The sequence below is a fragment of the Diabrotica virgifera genome, chromosome 3 (assembly GCF_917563875.1).
Source record: "Diabrotica virgifera virgifera chromosome 3, PGI_DIABVI_V3a".
Classification (NCBI taxonomy): domain Eukaryota; kingdom Metazoa; phylum Arthropoda; class Insecta; order Coleoptera; family Chrysomelidae; genus Diabrotica; species Diabrotica virgifera.
Window position 1 is genome coordinate 128,032,078 of NC_065445.1, and position 23,802 is coordinate 128,055,879.

Genomic DNA, 23,802 nt, shown 5'->3' on the forward strand with positions numbered 1-23,802 from the left:
CCGTAGGTACTCTAAAAATGCCGTACTCTTAAAATTGTATACATTTTTAATTTACCTTTACTATTCTTTTCGGACTAACTTCACTAAATTAAGCAGTTCGTACAATATAGATACCGTTGCACGTAATACGCGTCATAGCACGTGATGTTACATGATGCCAACACGAAATATTTCAGTCGTAGGTATGTTACTTTTTAGAATCGTTTAGATGAGTACACTGGAATTACAGCCACTAGACATATTTTATTATAAACGCGTAGACATAATATTGGAAGATTTCTATTAATGTAAATTTAAAGAAACATACTGTAAATTGTTTCATTTAATTTGTGTAAGTGGAGTATAAAGCGTTTTTATAACACTTGCTCGGATTACACTGTAACTGCGATCAAACAAATAGACCGGGCAGTACCGTCGCTCCCGCTAGCGAAATTATTCCGATTCGATTTTTTTGCACAAACTTACTAAAAAAGAGGTCCTTTTAACATATCCACAGGGTGCCGGGCGGTGCCGTGGTCGAAAAATTGTTTAAAAAATTTTTTTTAAACAAATTCACAAAAATAATTTTTTCATATTGAACAATATTTTTTTAGATAATTTGGGTCATTCTGAGCAAAAAAGGTCTCTTGTTATTTTTTTATAAAATCGACTGTTGTCGAGTAATATGCGATTAAAAATTTAAAAAATGCAAAAATGGCCATTTTCAAGGCTTAATAACTCGATTAAAAATTATTATTATGAAATTCAAAAAGTGACCAAATCAAGTTCCAAACCCCCTTCTTCAAGGTCCTAAAGAGATTTTTGTAATTATTTTATGACAAAGCTGTTATTTTTAAATATAAACAATTACCGCTATAGTCCAGGAGGTATCGTCGCCCCCGTTAGTGAAATTATTCCGATTTGATTTTTTTGCACCAACTTACTCAAAAAGAGGTCCTTATAACATATCCACAGGGTGCCGGGCGGTGCCGTGGTCGAAAAATTGTTTAAACAATTTTTTTAAACAAGTTCACAAATAGTACATTGTTTACCGGGTAGGAAAAGCTTAACATTCCTGGACGACTGTGAAGATTGCTAAGTCGAGGCGCAAGCCGAGACTTAGCAACACAGAGTCCAGGAATGTGGCTTTTCCTACGAGGTAAACATACTATTTTTCCGCAAATCGTTTAAAATTCGACAGATATTGATTGATTTAAAAAAACGCGATAATTTTATTCCCAAATAATGGTGCTTTGAAATTCCTAATAAAATTACTTGGGTTACTATGGAAACGTATTGAGGTTGAATTGTCAAACTTGACGCTTATAAATAGAACACTAACAACTGTACGGAAATATCATTTCCTTACAGTAAGGAAATGACATTTCCTTACAGTAAGGAAGTCCTGACTTTTTCTTCAAGAAATTTTGACAGGAATGTCAAAATTTCCTGGCGATTTGCGGAAAAAATATTTTTTCACTTCGAACAAATTTTTTTAGATAATTTGGGACATTCTGAGCAAAAAAGGTATCTTGCGTTTTTTCTAAAATTAATTGTTGTCGAGTTAGACGCAATTTAAAATTTGAAAAATGCGAAGATGGCCATAAAACTCGACAACAATCAATTTTAGAGAAAAATTACAAGCGACTTTTTTTGCTCAGAATAACCCAAATTATCTAAAAAAAATCGTTAGCAATGAAAAAATTGTTTTTGTGAATTTGTTTAAAAAATTGTTTAAACAATTTTTTGACCACGGCACCGCCCAGCACCCTGTGGATATGTTATAAGGACCTCTTTTTGAGTAAATTTGTGCAAAAAAATCGAATCGAAATAGTTTCGCTAACGAAGGCGACGATACAGTTGGACTATAGTGCTAATTGTTAATAATTAAAAATGGCAGCTTCGTAATAAAATAATGACAAAAATCTCTTCCGAACCTTGAAGAAAGGGTTTGAAACTTAATTTGGCCACTTTTTGAATTTTATAATAATAATTTTTAATCAAGTTATTAAGCCTTGAAAATGGCCATTTTCGCATTTTTCAAATTTTTAATCGCATATAAACCGACAACAATCAATTTCAGAGAAAAATGACACGAGACCTTTTTTGTTCAGAATGTCCCAAATTATCTAAAAAAATATTTTTCGAAATGAAAAAATTATTTTTGTGAATTTGTAAAAAAAATTGTTTTAACAATTTTTTGACCACGGCACCGCCCGGCACCCTGTGGATATGTTATAAGGACCTCTTTTTGAATAAATTTGTGCAAAAAAATCGAATCGAAATAGTTTCGCTAACGGAGGCGACGATACAGTTGGACTATAGTGCTAATAAATTGTTAATAATTAAAAATGGCATCTTTGTAATAAAATAATGACAAAATTCTCTTCAGGAGCTTGAAGAAAGGGTTTGAAACTTGATTTGGCCACTTTTTGAATTTTATAATAATAATTTTTAATCGAGTTATTAAGCCTTGAAAATGGCTATTTTCGCATTTTTCAAATTTTTAATCGCACATAAATCGACAACAATCAATTTTAGAGAAAAATGACAAGAGACCTTTTTTGCTCAGAATGACCCAAATTATATAAAAAAATATTGTTCGAAATGAAAAAATTATTTTTGTGAATTTGTTTAAAAAAAATTGTTTAAACAATTTTTTGACCACGGCACCGCCCGCCACCCTGTGGATATGTTATAAGGACCTCTTTTTGAGTAAGTTTGTGTAAAAAAATTGAATCGGAATAATTTCGCTAGCGGGGGCGACGATACTGCCCGGTCTAAAAGGTAACATTTTGGCATAAATAGGTAACATTTATTTGACAGTTGCGGTATTGCTATTTTAACGTAAGATTATATCTTAATTCTTATTTTCTATTTCTAATGTTTTTATTTATTTACGTTGAATATTAATTTGTTTTGTTGTATAATCCACTTCCGCAATAATTATGTGATATATGGGATTTATAATGAATTCATTTTTGTAATTGGCAACAATGTCAACTTAGATCTCTGACGTAGATAATGACGTGCAACGGTATCTATATTGTACGGACTGTATTTTCAAATTAGGTTTTATAGATCATTTTCAGCATCATCTAATTTGCGTATTATGTAATCGTGATACTTAAATTATTTTTCTATATCGTTTTAGGATTTATAAATACAGCGCTATCCCACGGAGTATTCCAGTTTTTAAATAAGTTTATCTACAGCATCTATTTGTTGCACGTTACCTGTTTATATATGATAATGTTCGCACAAAAGAGGCCACTTTATATGACAATCTTTAATTTGGTAAGTAAACTCATATATTCTCTTAACGGATGAATTAAAGTTGGTTGAAATATTTATGTAGAATGTTCGGTAGTGAAACCTCCATCTCTAATCGACCAGAAGATATACAGGGTGGCGACAACATATCTAATACACCCATATCGACACATATGTTTTGATTAACGGGAAACACATTGTCGATATTTTCGTACTGGAAGATTGTGCACAGATGCAATATTCGCCATAGAGGAAATTACTCAGAAATCACTAGGGTATAATAGACTAGAATCTCTATGTCTGATTTACTTGAAGAAAGCATTTGACAGAGTAAGACTCAAAGATGTAATCCATGTTCGGTATAAAGAGAAGTTCCCCTAGATATCATAAAAAAATATTGACAACATCTACCAAAACAACAAAATGGAAGTAAACAAAGAAATAAAAATACTATGTTACGCAGACGACGCAATATTGATAGCCCAAGATAAATATATTCTGGAAGTATTGGTCCACAGATTTAACACAAGAGCAAAAATATGACAATTTCATCATTTATTATTATAATTTCCCTTAAAGATGTTTCTTATTCGTCTTTTCTCGTCACAAATGTCGAGGTCTTGAGAAGAATTAATAAAGAAAAGGAAGTCATATTTACGATCAAAAAACGAAAACTGCAATACTTGGGACACATTACAAGAGGCGAAAGATATGAACTGCTTCGAATAATTATGCAGGGGAAGATAGCAGGAAAAAGATCCATAGAAAGAAGACGAAACTCATGGCTAAAAAATCTACGGGAATGGTATAGCTGTAGCAACAACGAATTGTTTCGGTCAGCAGTTTCGAAAATACGTATAGCCCTGATGATCGCCAACCTTCGGAACGAAGATGGCACTTGAAGAAGAAAGATTCGTCTTTTAACTTTTAGCAAGTTCGCATTTGTAGCTTATTTAAATCGCCATTGATGACTTCTAACTTCATATTTCTTTGAATAGACGTCACTACAAGCATATAAACGGATGATGAAGATACCTTGGATAGCAAGAAAAACTAATGAAGAGGTACTAAGGAGGGTCAACAAAGATAGAGAACTGTTAAAGACTGTTAATCACCGGAACATATCTTAGCTGTGACATATAGTCAGGGGAAATCGATATAGAATAATACAACTGATCCTTAAAGGCAAAATAGAGGGACGTAGAGGTGTAGGAGGAAAACATGTTTCTTGCTTAAAAAACATTCATGGATGGACTCAGATATTTAACGTAGGACTATTCCATATTGCACGAAAATGAGAAGCCTTCGCAATGGTGATCTCCAACGTCTGATAATTCTGATATGGCACGTGAAGAAGTAGACAAGCACATACCTACTGTATACTGTGTTTTAATAATTGTCAGATAGGCAGACCATTTCTTTTCAGTTTAAGTTTTAGTAGTATTTTTTGGAATCATGACATGTTTATAAAAATAATAAAGTGCATACAAAATATATCTTAATTTTAATATGCTAACTAAGACCTTATAGAACAAGTAAATTACTGATTTTCAGAAATAGTCAATTCATACAAACTTATTTTAGGTTTACTGGTTTTGGGGAATATTTATGCTAATGTTTGGACTATCCATTATATGGGTACTCGTCTTTGAAAGTCCTATGATTGTTTTAGAGAAAATAATAATTTCCAAATTGAAGAAACTAGGTAAGAAATATGTTTCCATCTAACATAATAGGTATATTTTTTTTGTTTTACCGTACTAATATCTACATGTCAATTTAAACATATAAAAGTATATTTTTTGTTATATTATTGGTAACATTTAACATATTATGGTTGTTCAAACATTTTTGTTTATTACATTTTGTAAATTTTGTTTCTGACACGTTTTCAACTTTACACAAAGTTCTTAAAACATTGCTTTTATTTTGTATTTTCTTAAACTCAATTAATTTAATAACATATTTTCATGTTTCAAACACTTGATACAACATAAAATTATAATTTGCAGAGTGTTCACTAGGTTTATTAATTTTCTATAGGTTCTAAAATTTCTACCCTAAGTTTCTAATTGTTTCTGTTAAAAAAAAAATCCATTTTAAGATCGGTACCATCCAAGATGGTGCCGTTATTCAGATTTTATATTCATTTCTTTAGAGTGTAGGCACAAATATCCCTTTTTCCCTTCTTTACACGGCAAATTACGTGTAGTAAAATTATAACTCTTATGGAAACTGCAGATGTAAACATTAGTAAAAAGACTAAGTTTTCACTCTAATGGCATATAAAACAACATAATGCTATTCTACATCCCACCAGAATGAAAACAATGGGAACCTTCTCTGGTTACACCTCCGAGGCTTCTACAATTTGCAAGCCATACGGATGCTGAGACTAAGGAAGATGAAGGAATTTTACAATTTATCATTCACGTCCCATCTGCTCAGCGCGGTAAAGTTCCAACGAGAATGGTTCCCTTCGTACTCCAATCAGAGTAAACATGTAAATCAAAATGAATAACCATTTTCAATTTCGTTTCAAAACGAAAGTACAGCCGCACCATATTCTAGTCCGATCAGAGAGTGCAGCAAGCACCTCTAACGGTTTCGAAATTTATTAGTCTCTCATCAGGAGGCACATATGCTGCTCTCTCTGATCCAACCAAAACACACCCCGGCGTGCAGTCACGGATTGCAACGAACGAAATGACATTGATGCCCTAGCGACAACTGCTAGTAAAAGACTAAGTTTTCACTCTAATGGCATATAAAACAACATAATGTTACTCTACATTTCACCAGACTGAAAACAATGGGAACCTTCTCTGTTTACACCTCCGAGGCTTCTACAATTTGCAAGCCATACGGATACTGAGACTAAGGAAGAGGAGGGAATTTTACAATTTATAATAATTCACGTTCCATCTGCTCAGCGCGGTAAATTTCCAACGAGAATGGTTTCCTTCATACTCTACTGGTTTCGAAACTTATTATTCTCTCATCAGGAGGCACATATGCTGCTCTCTCTGATCCAACCAAAACAAACCCCGGTGTGCAGTCACGGATTGCAACGAACGAAATGGCATAGATGCCCTAGCGGAAACTGCTAGCAAAAGACTAAGTTTTCACTTTAATCGCATATAAAACAACATAATGTTACTCTACATCCCATCAGACTGAAAACAATGGGAACCTTCTCTGGTTACACCTCCGAGGCTTCTACAATTTGCAAGCCATACGGATGCTGAGACTAAGGAAATGAAGGAATTTTACAATTTATTATTCACGTTCCATCTGCTCAGCGTGGTAAAGTTCCAACGAGAATGGTTCCCTTCATACTCCAATCAGAGTAAACATGTAAATCAAAATGAATAACCATTTTCAATTTCGTTGCAAAACGAAAATACAGCCGCATCATATTCCAGTCCGATCAGAGAGTTCAGCAAGCACCTCTACTGGTTTCTAAACTTATTAGTCTCTCATCAGGAGGCACATATGCTGCTCTCTCTGATCCAACCAAAACAAACCCCGGCGTGCAGTCACATGTTGCAACGAACGGAATGGCATAGATGCCCCAGCGGCAACTGCTAGCAAAAGACTAAGTTTTCACTCTAATGGCATATAAAACAACATAATGTTACTCTACATCCCACCAGACTGAAAACAATGGGAACCTTCTCTGGTTACACCTCCGAAGCTTCTACAATTTGCAAGCCACACGGATGCTGAGACTAAGGAATATGAGGGAATTTTACAATTTATAATTCACGTCCCATCTGCTGAGCGTGGTAAAGTTCCAACGAGAATGGTTTCCTTCGTACTCCAATCAGAGTAAACATGTAAATCCAAATGAATATCCATTTTCAATTTTGTTGCAAAACGAAAATACAGCCGCCTTATATTCTAGTCCGATCAGAGAGTGCAACAAGCACCTGCACCGGTTTCGAAACTTATTAGTCTCTTATCAGGAGGCACATATGCTGCTCTCTCTGATCCAACCAAAACAAACCCCGGCGTGCAGTCACATGTTGCAACGAACGGAATGGCATAGATGCCCCAGCGGCAACTGCTAGCAAAAGACTAAGTTTTCACTCTAATGGCATATAAAACAACATAAAGTTACTCTACATCCCACCAGACTGAAAACAATGGGATCCTTCTCTGGTTACACCTCCGAGGCTTCTGCAATTTGCAAGCCATACGGATGCTGAGAGTAAGAAAGATAAGGAAATTTTACAATGTATAATTTCCCCTTTTTGGAAACCGGTTGTAACTCTCCCAAATATTACAAAACTAGAGATATATTGACATAATTTGGTTCATATCTAAGAGCGTCGGCGGATGTGTTATTTGGGATAATCGGAAAAGACGAAACTTTTTCATTTCCTTTCGTAAAAACACGTAAATTTTGGTCGCAATTACACAAAGACTTTTACATTTTGTCAACTTATCAGTAATCTATAATTTAGTTGGCTATTTTAATAATTAAAACTGTTCAGCATAATACGGACTATTATTACGAGTGTCTTTAACGAATCCTACACTTATATTTTTTTGTTTTATCTTTTGCATATCCTCTTTAGTATTCATAGTCTAGTCGCAACATTGCGACTAGACTATGAATATCGCAACATTGCGACTAGACTATGAATAGATTTCCCCCGTACCGTGGGAAATTCTAGCTCAACGTGATTTTGTGGTGGTATTATAGGTTTTTGGGGTCGCTGAATCCAATGGGAGTGATCTGGAAGCCTAAATATGGTGCGTTTAATTGTTATTAACAAATTATGGTAAAATTAGGTATTTTTCATGTATTATTAGAAGCTTTGTAAAGAAATTGATAGTGTTAAGGTCTTCTCTGGTGTATTTTTGGACGCTAAATCGAATGCGACTAGACGCGATTACTCAAAATATGTTCTTATTTTGTTAATAACAAAATAATTGTTTATTCGCCGAAAATCTCGAAATAATGCGCTATCTACATCAAGTTTGTAGTCTTTTTCATAGTATTTTTATACGCTAAATCGATTGCCACTATTCGAGATAGCTTAAACAACGTTCAGACTTTGTTATTAATAAATACCGTTATTGCAAAAATAACGGTTTCATAGTACCTCACGGTTTTTGCTCTAAATTAAAAAAAAAAACACTTGGATTGACATGAAATTTGGCACAGACGTAGCTAACATGTCAAAAAAAAAACAAGTGATATTGTGCCGACGTGTGCTTTTACCCTAGTTTCACCCCTTCTCGGGGGTGAAAAAAGAAACCTGTAAAACAAGTCCGGAAGTGGACAAACTGATTAATTCTAAGCAACTTTTGTTTTATACAACTTTTCAACTGTCAATACTTTTCGAGTCATTTGCGAGTGAATATTTTTATTTTTCAACAATAAAACCACGTTTTGGTAGTTTTATAAGCACTTTCGAACTAATGAAACTTACAGATCATATAAATACAACATAAGTAAAGCAACTTGTGAAGCGGTAACGATTAATTTCATTTGATATGCTAATTAGGGGGTGATTTTCCCGTTTTTTTTTACCAAAAAAGGGACCAACTTTATTTTGAGCGTAACTTGTTTATTTTTGACACTAAATACTTTTTCAAAAAACAAGAATAAAGTATTTTTTACAAGCTTTAAAAATGTTAAAATGAGTTTTCCTCAAAAAGTGCTTCACTTTTTGGTTATTTTATGTTGAAATATTCGATTGGGAACTTGACAAATATGAACCTGTCGCTCATTAGCTACAACTCCGCTTCTACTGGGTCTACGGATCTCACGCTTATACCATTTTTTTGGTTTTTTATAGTCTATATTTTTGCTAAGAAAATTGTTGTCGAAAACATACTTACTTTTTGAATTATTTGCGATACCGTCTAAAAACGTGGGTTTTTTGTTGAAAAATTAACATATTCATTCGCAAATAACTCGAAAAGTATTGATTTAGTGAAAAAAGTGTATAGAACAAAAGTTGCTTAGAATTAATCAGTTTATCCACTTCCGGACCCTTTTTAAAGGTTTCTTTTTTCACCCACGAGGTAAAAGCACACACCGACACAATATCACTTGTTTTGTTTGACATGTTAGCTACGTGTGTGCCAAATTTCATGTCAATCCAAGTGGTTTTTACTTTATTGTACTATATACGTAGTATAGTATAAAGTTATAGGATCGTGCAAAAAAAAAATTTTTCAGATTTCACTTTTTTTCGACGTTTTGAGTCTCCCTGAGTCTAAAAGCAAATAAAAAAACATGTCGGAGGTATGTACGTACGTACGTATGTCGCCACCGCCCAGCAAAAACTACCGGACCGATTTTGATGAAATTCGGTATGAGTAAGTTTAAGAGAATTTTGTCGAGAAACTAAGCATTTAAAAAAACCTCTCAAAGTGGGGCCGAAATAGGGGGGTTATTTAGGGCCCATTTTTGAAAATTTTGACTGAAATGAATGAAATTCAACTCAAAGTAAGCTCTTATTCTTCTTTGAGTACCGTGCCCAAATTTTTAGGCGTGGGTAGCTTCCATAACAATTTGCCGATATCCGAAAGTAAGCTCATCGATAGGTAAATAAAAATACGGAATTTGACATTTCCAAATTCAAAATGGCGGCCAACATGGCCGACCGCCCACTCGACACATTTCCCTACCAATCGAAAAACGTGTTTAAGATAAGTTTAATTTGAAAAAGTTGTTATATAGCCTAAAGATGGGGCTATAATAAGGACGTTATCGTTTTTCAGAAAAACTTACGGGTTGCCTATATTTAAGGGGTCAAAATTTGACATAAATTTGAACAAGATTTTCTCAAAAATGGCTCCAAGGAATTTTTTTATTTTTTTATATTTATTTGACATCCTATCAGTAAATTGAATGACATTAGTCAGATTTCCTAACTCCCCATAGGAGGGGAGTTATGAATTTTTTAGAAAAAATTATTCGAGTGCTCGTAACTTCCTTCTTAATAAAAATTAAAATTTGAAATTTTGCAGACATATTTGGTACTTTATTATCTATTATCACAATAAATTTGATTAAAAATATGGCTTCCGGTTGAACCGGAAATGAATAAAAAATCTTAATTTTTTTAGATATGCCCTGCGTATTTTTACATATTTTGAAAGAATGCAAAATTAACTTTCCAATGACATAAAATTCATTGCTCTAGCTCAAAAACTCGAAAAGTTACGGTAAATAGAAATTTTGCTATAATCTTATGTGTGTCCTCTCTCACGCGATCATAGCAGAGAATTATTGTAGGGCAGTCAATGACGGTATTTGGCTCCGAATTTCATCCTACTACATTGACGTACTTGATATTTTCACAGTAAGTAGGGAATAGCTCAAGAAACAAAATCTACCCTATATACTATGGCGCTTTTATCTTGGGCCGGTTCCCACTTCTTCAAGGGGGTGGAAAATTTGTTGGTCAAAATAAGCACGGAAGTGGCTAAAGAACCTATTTCTAAGAAAAAACTGGTCTATACTTTTTTTTGAGAACTCAATACTTTTTGAGTTATGCGTAGTTGAAAATTGGCCATTTTCATTGAAAAATGACACCTGTTCGGACGGATTTTTTGTGAATACCTTAAAAACTATGCATCGAACTAAAAACACTATATAAAACATTTTTTAGATTATAAATAATAAAGAGATTCGTTCCTTCGTAAATATTCTATTTATTATACAAAAAGAGATATGGTAGGTGAAAATAGTTTGTTTTTTGGTGCATGCTCAAATTGATGTATTCAACTTGAAATAACAGAGGAACGGCAGGTTTTGGGTGTATAATGCTACCAACACTTTTTGTAGTGTTTGAAAAGGCCTTTAAAACGAACACCGTTAAACGTCGGTTACATACAAACTAAGCGAGATATGGTGCAAAAAAATATATGACTAATGTACTTTAAGGAAAAATGAAAAGTATTACATTTAACTCCCCATCCACCATAATTTAAATGCATTGTTTTTCTTTTGCAATACCTTTTAATATAGTGTTATTTCTACTTTCAAAAAGTTGAACGGGTTTAAAATGAATGGTTTTTGTAAAAAATGTGATCAAATTATAGAATGAATTTTTAAATTTTAAACCTCCCCCATGATAAAAGCGCCATAGTATATAGGATAGACTTTGAATTAGGAGATTGGGCTACTCCCAAAATTTCATTAAAATCCATGCAGTAGGATAGAATTCGGAGATAATATCTTGTTCTTAGTCTCGTGCATTGACTGGCGTAATCGAAATAGAATGAAATGCAAATATTTTAAACTATTAATTTTTCAGAAAAATGAACTAATTTGAAATGAAAGTATGACTATAATATTCTATTGATTGATGCAATAATCTATACATCTATAGTGTGTCCCCGAAATATGGCATCGAACATTTTCTCAAATGCAGGAATTAATGATGCGTAGAACCATAAAATACTTTCAAGTACAGAAGGTGTTTCTAAAATATCAAAATAACGAGTAACTTTGTTATTTTTATAGAATGCCAGTATCTAGTACCATAACGATAATAGATCGGTACGATAAAGTTCTCGGGAGGCCCTTCCGTCCAGCGTTTTTAAAATTTAAAGCAAAAATCGTGAATAAACGTACTATAAACCGTTATTTTTGCAATAATTTATTAATAACAAAGTCGAAACGTGGTTTAAGTTATCACAAGTAGTGGCAATCGATGTAGCGTATAAAAATACTATAAAAAAGACTACCTGCTAACTTGCTGTAGATGGTGCATTATTTAGAGCTTTTCGGCGAATAAACAATTATTTTGTTATTAACAAAATAAGAACATATTTTGAGTAATCGCGACTAGTCGCATTCGATTCAGCGACCAAAAATACACCAGAGAAGACCTTAACACTATCATTTTATTTACAGGTCTTAAATAACACTTAAACGCACCCTATTTGGCCTTTCAGACCACTTCCACTGGATTCAGCGACACAAAAAACATAATACCACCATCAAATCACGGCGAGCTAGATTTTCCCACGGGACCCACTATGTTGCGACTAGACTATCACCTTGTGCGTGTCACCTTGTGCATGTCTCATAATATTTTAAATTTACAAAAAGTCTATTTAAAGATAAGAAACTAAACTTTTCCATTTTTTGCAAGGTTCGAAATCCAAGTTGAATAACCAAACGGTTTGCGAAAATATGAAGAGAGGATTGTCACTCTATAGAGAAAATTGTTTTACGGAGGACCCCAGAGTTATAAATATACCAAAAATATGTCCAGAAACAAAGCCTGTTACATGTCAGGAAGAAGTAAGGTTATACGAAGGACAAAGGTAATGTAAGTTATTTGTTGTGAACAATACAAAGGGTAACTCCATTAAGATAGACAAAATGCCCTCATCCCAGAATTCAATTTTTTTCATTTTTTACATTATGTGATTAAAAAATAAGACCTAGCGCAATTTTAACCCTCCACACCCTTTCGCTCCTCACCAAAAACGTCATTTTCTTGTTTTTTTTTTTAATATTACAGGATAATTTTTTAAGTTCAATTCAATCAATTTCTATCTATCTATCTATCAGCGAGGTTCCTACAGCCTCTGCCGCTTCTCGCATTTCGACCGCCATCGTTTTCTGTCCATCCATTCGTCTTCTTTGATGGCTCTATCTTTCATGATGTGCCGTACATTTTCTTCCCAGGCAACTGAAGGTCTTCCCCTTCTTCTTCTTTGGTGTGGCATGTAATTTAAAGCTTTCTTTGGCCATCTATCTTCATTCATTCGTTTCACGTGACCATACCACACTAGTTGTCTAGTTTCAATTTTATCTACACTGGAATATACAGTATGTGTCCTCCTTCTAATATCTTCATTCCTGATGTGATCTTTTTTAGATATACCACACGCTCTCCTTAGATAATCCATTTCTACTACTTCTATTCTTTTCCTATCTTTTTTTGTCATCTGCCAAACTTCTGCCCCATAAGTCATAATAGGCTCTACCAAGGTACGATAGATTGTCAATTTCGTTTCTTGCCTTATATCTTTAGACCACAGTAGAGAGCTCAGAATGTTTACCGCTTTTTTGCCCTGCTGCGTTCTCTTTTCGATGTCTCTTTTGGTAGTGCCTTCTTTAGATATTATAGATCCGAGATATTTATATTCAGTACATCTTTTCGTGGTTCTAATTTCTAACTCTGGATCTTCTTCATCATCCCCTATTTTAAGATACTCTGTCTTTGACATATTCATATTGAGGCCCCATTTTTCATATTCTTTCTTTAGTTTTCTAAACATGTAGTCCATGTCTTCCTCATCATTCGCTACGACTACCTGATCATCTGCAAAAAACAAAGTTGTTAGACATTTACCACTGCCTATGTCTATTCCCATTCCGGATACTTGTTTCCTCCACTGCTCTAGCGATGATTGAATATATATTTTAAATAAAGTCGGAAACAGACAACATCCTTGTTTAAGCCCCTTTGATATAGGGAATGATTCAGATATAAAGTTTCCTTCTTTAACGACACTTCTTGCATTTTTGTAAATATTTGCGATAGCATCCACATACTCTCTACTGAGACCTACCTTCGTCAATGTTTGAAACAGTTTTTTCAAAGGTACCGTATCGTATGCCTTCTCCAAATCTACAAACAATAGGTGGGTAGATAGATTCTTGCCTTCCGTTTTTCTATTACCTGCTGTATAACGAATATATTATCAGTGCACGATCTTCCTGCACGAAATCCACTTTGTTCTTCCATGTCTTCGTATTCTGATTCTATTCTTTTCTTTATTATTCGACCGTACAACCTCCCTACTGAGCTGGTAACAGTTATTCCTCTATAATTAGAGCATATGCGTTTATCCCCTTTCTTGAATACTGAGCTGATGTATCCAACATTCCAATCATCAGGGATATTTTGTCCTTTTAAGCATTTATTAAATAGTTGAACCAACATCTCATGTAACATGTTTGGTCCGTACTTTACCAACTCAATTGGGATGTCTCCAGGTCTCCAGGTTCAATCAATTTAAAAAATTTTAAAAAATCACACGTATAGTGTTATAAAATAGGTCTATTTATTATAGACTCATCAAAAAACAAGTTTTTCGAATTTTTGAAAGAGGCGCACCTTACGGAAAAGTCTGGAAAAATAGAAATATAATTTTTGATAATATACAAAAATAGAAAAAAATAGTATTATTTTTTAATCACATAAAGCGTAAAAAAAATAAAAGAAAATAATTCTTGGAGTAAGAACATTTTGCCTATTTTAATGTGGGGTACTTTTGGCTATAAATTTGTTATGTTCAAATTTTACTTTTATTTCTTTTTATTTACTAGGTAGGTACCTACAAGATTTTATGTTTTCGATATCATTAATTTGGTCTAAAAACTTCCAATTCAACGGGAGAACTAGTGGGACTACGGGAGGACTACGTTCTTACGAATAAGTACTCAAATGAATCAATGGTGTTCCATAATTTCCTTTATTAGCATATTATAATAATTTATAGTTTATTTAATAACTAATGTAAAATTCTTGTAAATGATGTTATTATTGTAGTGATTGTTAATATTTATGTGTATTTGTATAGGTACACACACCCAAACTTATAAGGAATCATCTGATATTTCTTACTATTTCGTGCGTATAGGGCTTTTCATCGATTGTCATTTGTTTCGAGCTTCTGTCATGTGTCACATAATATTAATATATCTACGTCATACGTCTTTGGTTTGTATCATTGGTATATACCTATAACGTACGACGTAGATATATTAATATTATGTGACACATGACAGAAGCTCGAAACAAATGACTGTGAATGAAAAGCCCTATTAAAAAAAACGAACACACAACGTCAAACAATATTTATTTTAAAGCAATTTAGTAACAAATACATAACAATTGAATACAACAATAAAGTATTTAACAAACAAATTGAAAGTAGTTGTTTTAACCCTTCAAGGACGAACTTTTGTTTTTATTAAAAAACTGAAAAAAAGTTCGTGATTTATGTTTTATTTTGAACAAATATTAAAATTATAATAGAACATTAAACAATTTAAGTATTTTTTATATAAAAAAAGAAGATTGCCATATGGCAACCGTAGTCCTTTCTACTACCTATATTAGAATAAACAGTAAAAATTACTACAACTATGAAAAACAATAAAAACTATGAATAACAATAAAAACTATAAATTATTTAGTGTGAAATTGCACATTGCACGCTAGGCATAAGCCAACGTTACATTTAGAGCACATCGTTCTCATTATAGACTTGCACCTTTTATTTGCACATTTCTTTTTCTTATTTTCCGGAGTAGATACCAGAAAATGGCTAAGATTATCATACCTAATATCATGTCATATTCCATGTACCAGTAGTATTTTTTGCCAGATGATTCGTTATATCCAGTTATGATCAAAATTATTATAAAACATTTCATGTCGTTGATCGTAATTTGGGGATCTGCTAGATTTTTAAAATGTGCATACCTCGTAGATTCTGTAACCAATAGTTCGATTATTTCGTCATCAAAAATTTTTTCGAAAAGTTCAAAGGGCGTGCAGTTACTGTATCCTTCGCAGCTGGATGCTGGAAATGGCCTAGCAGTTGCTTCCAAATCTCCGTCTTTGTCCCAGTTTACCTAAACTAAATAAAATTTTATCACCTATATTTTTCGTAAAAATACAAAATAGGTATACCTTGGTAGCGTCTATTTTCTCCATTGCAAAATCCTTTTCGTTCGAATTGCGAACCTGAAGCTCGGCTGGAGCTCGTAATTGGCTTGCTGGTAAATTATCTACCATACCACCATTATTCTCATCAGCAGAATCTTCATCGGTCAATTCATTTGTGTCTGGTGGTTCAATGTAGAGTCCCTCCACATCTAAATCGTCCGCGTACGTACGCCATTTGTAACGCCTCTTCAAGAGTAAAGCCTCTTCTAAAATAAAATAAAAACATTCAATAAGAGGTACTGAAAGAGACTCTGGTTGCCATATGGCAATTTCAGTTTTTCCCGCCCTAAAATAATTACACACTAAAAGAAAAAGGCAAACTAATGCAAAATTTTTAAAATCTAGTATATTCTTTTAAATAAAATCGTATACTAAACAAAAAATAATTTATATTAGGTATTAAAAAGTTACTTACACAAATCTGATGTCCATTTTCTTACACCAACAAAAATCGGATATATACACAACGATGTTAATCAAACAAAACACTAACTTGAGACTGAACTTTAAGTACTACCTTAAAATATACTTATTTTACTATTCAGAGCAGCATGCGCCATCTGCTTTTTAATAGAGAATCCTACTGAAAAAATTATTTAGATCACTGCTTACAATGGTTGCCATATGGCAACCATAGTCTTTTAAGGGTTAAAGTCAATAGCATACAAAATTTCAATGTAAAACGAATAATGTTTAAATTGTTTTTATTTTTTTTTTTTGTATTTTGTGGTAGTCAGTGTTATCATCTCTAGTCCTTATGCAAGCTTCAGTTTGCGTGGGCACGCGACTAATCAAATTATCAACGTTTTGTTGTGGTAGGTTGTTCCATTTTTTAAGAGCAGCTTATAATAGCCGTGCGGTGTTTTGGCCGTGATGTAATACTCTATAGGATTAAGCTCGGGTGAACAAGCAGGCCACTACAAACAAGGGATACTTTCAGCTTCAATGATGTTTGTAGTTACTCTAATGGTATGTAGAGGTCCGTTATCATACAATAAAATTAAATTTTCTCCTATTTCACCTCTCCAGAGCCCGACTACAGGTTATCAACATACCTGTGAGCAGTTAAAGTTGATTGGATGAAAATTAAAAGAGTTTTTTTACGGATCAAAATTCCTCTCCTGAACATTACACTTCCCCTTGTATATTTGTAAACAGATCTGACAGTTTTTGTTCTTGCTTGTCTTCCTCGACCCCTAAGTAAACGATTTCGTGGGTAATCTGATTTTACACAAATTCTGACTTTTTTTGAAAATGGCACATTTTGTCAATTCCCAATGTTCCAGTTTTGGTGGTGAAGGCACCAATTTAGGCGATCAATCTTGTGCTGACTGGATAACTCTTCTTCTTCAGGTGCCATCTCCGCTACGGAGGTTGGCAATCATTATAGCTATTTTAATTTTTAAGGAAGTAGCTCTAAATAGTTGTTTTGAGCTACATCCAAACCATTCTCTTAGGTTCTGGATAACTCGGGAAGCCATAACTGTCTCCTGCTGTATACTTCTTGGTACGAACTCTTCTTCTTATCGTTTCAACTGAAACAGTTACACCTGTAGCTTCCAAAAGCTACCTTTAAAACTGCAGATGAGAAATGGTTGGGTGTCTTCCAGCTGATTGGACAATTATTAAACGATCGTGGAGATCCGTTATTACTTTTGGAGACTTCCCTTGCTTTATTTTTGAGCTTTCCTAATTCCTGTTACCTAGCATAGGTTTTGGACAGAACGCCCTGTATTACGCCTAGCTCTACAGCTATGTCCCTCTATGAACATTACTTTCTCCACAAGACCAATAATCTTTCCTCTTTGTAAGTTCTATAACCCCACATATGGCATATTTTCGTTTTTGGACGCAAAAGTTAGTTTATTTTTTTTATTCAATTTGCAACTCAAGCAACCTATACCGTACCGGGCTGTACTATCCGATTGTCTTATATATTTGTTTATTTTCAATAAAAAACTTTATTTTTCGCAACAATAGCAATAGTCTGGGCTGATTATCGGAGAATAGGCCATTTTTGGGAAAAGTTATTTACCAGCAATTTTATTGCTGGAATCGAATTATAAGATCCTATATATTAATAATATAGGTACGCAAAGTCCTCAGATAGTGTGCTACTTTTTTTATAAACAAAATGGCGCCCGAAAATCGTGTTTTTTTCAATTATTGCTCTAGAACTCCGAAGATTTTAGCTTTACAACAAAAACGCTCAAATAAAAATTCACCGTGATTAAATTCTGCATAGAGACATCTTTTTCCCGATCTGCTCCGACGAAAATTTTCCTCGGAAAATGCGGGTTTTCCCAACAAAATCTTTAATTTTCAAATAAAGTTTTAGATAAATAATTATTTACCAATAATTAAATAATTTGGTGACTTAAAAGCCTTCTTGGTTTAGATTATAGTTCCAGAAGCTGGTGAAAATTGAACGAATATTTTAGCAACAATTCAATTATTAATTAATAATTTACGGTCGCAATAATAACCAAAATAATTATGATGCACTGATCAAACTTTGAAATCTTATAAAGATGAGATGCCTATTTAACATTTTGTTGACAAAATATAATTTTTTTATTTTTTTGCATAATCTTTAAATGTTTAAAAAAAATAGTTATAAACAAATTAACGTTTATCAGAAAGTTTTTATCATATTATAATTTTAAAAAGTAGCTAAAATGCGCATTTCAAATATATTGAAAATGAATGCTTTAAAACTTTTTTGCAACCATTTGCAAAAAAGTTATGAAACAGCAAAATAAACATACTATTACTACGGTGTTAATATTTTTTTTTAATTCTTTCAAAGCGTAGAAGTGAGTTTAAAGTACAAGCTAATTATTTATAAAACAATATTGATTATCAGCTTAATGGTTATATTTTAATTAAAGATTATAAATATATCTTTTTTAATTTACACGCGCGAAAGTAGAATAATACAGTACCGTAGCTACCCGCCCACATACACAACTCGCGCGTGTTTAAGCGTGTCAGTCGCTTCGAGTGAACATTTTATCTCCGGCTCTGTATCAAGCCTACTTTCGCGCTAAAAATTACAAAAAAAAGTATTTTTAATATTTGATTAAAATATAACCATTGCACTAATTTTTGACATTCTTTGTGAGTAATGAGATTGTACTGTTCTTACGATGTCAGTTGGACCAGAAGCATTTTTGGGGTCCGGTCAATAATTCTACGAAGAGCATAGAAATAAAGATGAACCATATAAACATTTGCTTGCTTCAAAATTGATCACTCCTTGTATTAGTCCACATGGACGCGGGTGTGGCTTACTACTTTCTAACGTATCTTATTGGGCAATACTGAAGAGTAATTGGTAAAATTGTTCGGAAGTGCTTAGGCTCAAATCATATCGTTATCTGGTCAAAATACCTTCTCATGTTTCAAAGGCGGCAAGCAATATAAACACTAAATAAACAGTGTCGTCGTAATAACTTACAATTATTTTATTTTTATAATACATTTTTTGTCTCATTTCTTTAGTACTTAAAAAATGAATAAGCACATTAAAATGCATTTGTAAGTATTATATACTTTTAATGATCAATTTTAAATTTTATTGTATTGTATTATACTGAAACTGTATTATTTATACAGGATATCCCATATATTATGCGAGATTTAATGACGTCAATTTGCTCAGTCCGCTGATTGGATAATGTAATTAATGGAATTTTTCATGTTTCATATTTTTATTTTTTCCATATTTTCCTTTGTATGTGTCCATGTCTAAGAGCCATATATGAGGAGAGGGAGTGTACATTGATTGAAGACTCTTGATTTTAGGTATTGGGGGTATTTTTTTTTCTTTAGAATAAAAGACAGTTTTCCGAGTGATGCCCAGGCCAATCTTATTATTTTTTTTTTATTTCTTCGGTCTGATTTTTTTTATTTAATTTAGTGATTTGTCCTAGAATATCTCTTTTACTTGCTTTATTCTTGTTTGTGCCACTGTAATTATTGGTTCTCCTTGTTGATTGGTCATGGCTTTTGTTTTACTGTAAGCGATGTTCAGTCCCATCTTTGTCGATTCACTATCTAGTGCTTCCATCATTCATGGTAATTCTTCACTATTTTCTGTTTTAATTCAATATATATACTTACAAGTCAAAAGTGACATTTGGAAAAATTGTGTAGCTCAAGTTCAAGTAAAATAAAAATATTATCTTGCTTTGTCACCAATATTAATGTCTTCTTCTTCTTTTCCTTCTTCTTCTCCTTGTGTAGACATGACTGTCTGTTTTTCAATGTGGCTCCAGTAAGTTGTCATTCCATCGTTTTCGTGGTCTTCCCACTTAGTTTTGGATCCCGCGTATGAAAAAAAAGTTGATTAATAGCAAGCTGAAAATTTTTTAATAGCTTAAGGGTGTGTAGTTGGAGAAATTTTGATATATGGGAACACTGGAATAGGGGAAGTTTTAATTGTGGAACAGGTTAAAAATTTGGAACGGCCAGACCACGAAAACGGCACATGTATTTTGTCCGACAGAACAGACTTAAACTCTCCGAACAGAGATTAAACTCTCATGCAAAAATCAGCCTACTATTTATCACCAAATGGGCGTTTTAATGAGTGGAACATGTAGAATATGTCAAATGACAGGAATTATGACAGCTGATAAATAGCAGTCTGATTTTCGCATGAGAGTTTAATCTCTGTTCGGAGACTTTAAGTCTGACCGTTCCAAATTTTTAACCACAATTAAAACTGCCCCTGTTACAGTGTTCTCATATATCACAGTTTATCCGACTAGACACCGTTTAAGCTATTAACAAATTTTCAGCTTACTATTAATCAACTTTTTTTTTCATACGCGGGATACAGACCTAACTGATCGTCTTCCTATTGGGAACCGTCTCTCGCCGTCCTTACTACTTTGTTTTTTGTCATTTGGCTCATGTAGTTGTTCCATTATACTCTTCTGCTTTTTACCCAGTTATTGATGTTGTCCACCTTGCATATCTGTCGTATATCTGCACTTCTACCTCTTCCCATATCCCATCGATTTTTCAAAGTATTTTCATCTCTGCTGTTTCTAGCATTCTTTCTGTCCTTTCTGTATCAAGTCGTGTTTCTGCCGCGTATTTATGTCATTATTGGTCTGATAACTGTTGTGTAAATTGCGCCTTTCACTTCTTTTCCAATATTGGTGTGGTAGTTATAAACACGACAAGTGTCGAATCAAGTTCTGAACACACGGATAGTGATATATTTCAACTTGTCAAAAATATGTCCTATGTATAGTATTTTTACTACAAAAGCGATATTACGTAGGTCAAAATTTTTGACGTAAGAGAACTGTCAAAACATTAGAATGTGAATTTTCATTATTGCCATGTTTATTATAAACATGGATATAATGAAGAGTCACATTCTAATGTTTTGACAGTTCTCTTACGTCAAAAATTTTGACCTACGTAATATCGCTTTTGTAGTAGAAATACTATACAGTAGTAAAAGTGATCTCTTTATTAGTCATGAATTAGACAATTCGACTGGAAGAGGAATTGTTCGTTTTCATGTATTTTATGTGTATATTCAAAGTGTAGTCTTATTTCTTTAGTTCTCAAATTAATAAGCACGTTAAATTTCATTTGTATTATGTATTTTTAATTATCTTTGGTGTCAATCTCATAAAGAAATGTGAACAGTTAACAACATTATTACTGTTTAACAAATATTGAACCATAATTTACAAATAAAAGTTTACTCATTAATTTCTATTGCGCCGCCTATGTTTTACAAACGGTGCCGACAATCGGTGTCGAATTTTGTTTTTATACTGATTCAACTGACATCGTAAGAACAATACCATAGACTCACTTTTAAGCTTTGAAACAATTAAAACAAATTATAAACAATGGAGATATCGTATATTTATTTTGCTGTTTCCTAACTTTTTTGCAAATGGTTGGAAAGTTTTTTTAAAGCATTCATTTTCAACACCTATGAAATTCGCATTTTAAGTATTTTTTAAAATTAGAATATAATAAACAATTTCTAAGAAATATTAATTTGTTTATAACAATTTTTTTAAACATTTAAAGATTATGCAAAAAATGAAAAATTTATATTTTGTCGACAAAATATTAAACAGGCATCACACCTTTTTAATCTTTCTAAGTTTGATCAATGTCTCATGATTATTTTGGTTGTTATTGCGACTGTAAATTTTTAATTAACAATTGAATTGTTGCTAAAATATTCGTTTCATTTTAACCGGTTTCTGAATTTATAATCTATACCAAGAAAGCTTTTATTTCACCAAGCTATATAATTATTGATAAATAATTACTGGCCCAAAAAATTTATTTGAAAATTCGAGATTTTGTTGGGAAAACCCACATTTTCCGAGGAAAATTTTCGTCGGAGCAAATCGGGAAAAACATGCCTCTATGTAGAATTAAATTGGGGTGAATTTTTATTTGAGTATTTTTGGTGTAAAGTTAAAATCTTCGGAGATATAGAGCAATAATTGAAAAAATACGATTTGTCGGCGCCATTTTGTTTATAAAAAAAGTAGCACACTATCTGTGGACTTTGCATACCTATATTAATAATATATAAGATCTTATAATTCGATTAAAGCAATAAAATTGCTGGTAAATAACCTTTCTTTGTACTTTACTAATTAGACCAACGTATTATAACTTTTTTTTTTCAAAATTTAAAGATTATGCAAAAAAAAGAAAAATTTATATTTTGTCGATAAAATATTAAACAAGCATCTCATCTTTATAATCTTTATAAGTTTGATCAATGTATCATGATTATTTTGGTTATTATTGCGATCGTAAATTGTTAATTAACAATTGAATTGTTGCTAAAATATTCGATTAATTTCACCGGCTTCTGGAATTACAATATATACCAAGAAATCTTTGATGTCACTAAGTTATTTAATTATTGATTAATAATTACTTACCTAAAACTTTATTTGAAAATTATAGTTTTTGTTAGGAAAACCCGCATTTCCCGAGGAAAATTTTCGTCGGAGCAAATCGTGAAAAACCTATCTCTATGCAGAATTTAATTGCGGTGAATTTTTATTTGGGTGTTTTTGTTGCAAAGTTAAAATATTCGGAGTTATAGAGCAATAATTGAAAAAAATACGATTTGTCGGCGCCATTTTGTTTATAAAAAAAGTAGCACACTATCTGCGGACTTTGCATACCTATATTATTATTATATAGGATCTTATAATTCGATTCCAGCAATAAAATTGCTGGTAAATAACTTTTCCATGAATTTTTCTAATTAGCCCAGAGTACAAGTTTTTTCAAATGAAATAAATATTACTTTGAAATACATGGTAACTCCATATAAGTTTGGGTATGTGTATATGTGTATACCTACACATAATTTGTTAAGTTAACGTGATATTTTGTCAGTATTAAAGCTTAAATAGATATTTGTTCTTAAATTTAATCTTTTATTTATTAACATTATAAATTTTATAATTTAAAACAAAACAATGACAGGAACTTCCCAAAAGATTAGATTTCAAATTCATATTACATCAAGAATCAAACATTAAGGATGCGCACGAGGTAGTGCCAACAAAAGTGAAAAAACAACTTTAACAGACAAGCCTGGAATGCTTCTGCTATATCGAGAAAAATATTTAATAATATAAGTCTCTCACTTAATACCACTTTCGCAGCTTGACAGTGTAGCAGTGTAGGCTGCTACTCCTGACCCTAATATAGAAGTAAGATAACAGCGCCTGGCCAGTGCTACGCTTCAACCGCCTCTTATCACAAAAGTACTTCTTATTTTACTCAGGTTGAGTCAACTTGG

At 32.7% G+C, this 23,802-nt stretch overlaps 1 protein-coding gene across 3 annotated transcripts in view; it reads left to right on the forward strand.

Annotated features, from left to right (window-relative positions):
* LOC126881305 (nose resistant to fluoxetine protein 6-like) overlaps positions 1–23,425 on the forward strand; it is a 156,380-nt gene extending 132,955 nt beyond the window's left edge. The window contains exons 11-14 of one of the 3 annotated variants that reach the window (XM_050645508.1): positions 3,134–3,276; positions 4,837–4,957; positions 12,381–12,555; positions 14,573–23,425. In XM_050645508.1, the coding sequence (XP_050501465.1) occupies positions 3,134–3,276; positions 4,837–4,957; positions 12,381–12,555; positions 14,573–14,576 (443 nt within the window). In that variant the 3' untranslated portion in view covers positions 14,577–23,425. Of the gene's footprint in view, positions 1–3,133; positions 3,277–4,836; positions 4,958–12,380; positions 12,561–14,572 lie in introns of all 3 variants that reach the window. The other 2 variants (XM_050645507.1, XM_050645509.1) reach the window with 2 other exon arrangements.
* The last annotated feature ends 377 nt before the right edge of the window (positions 23,426–23,802 follow it).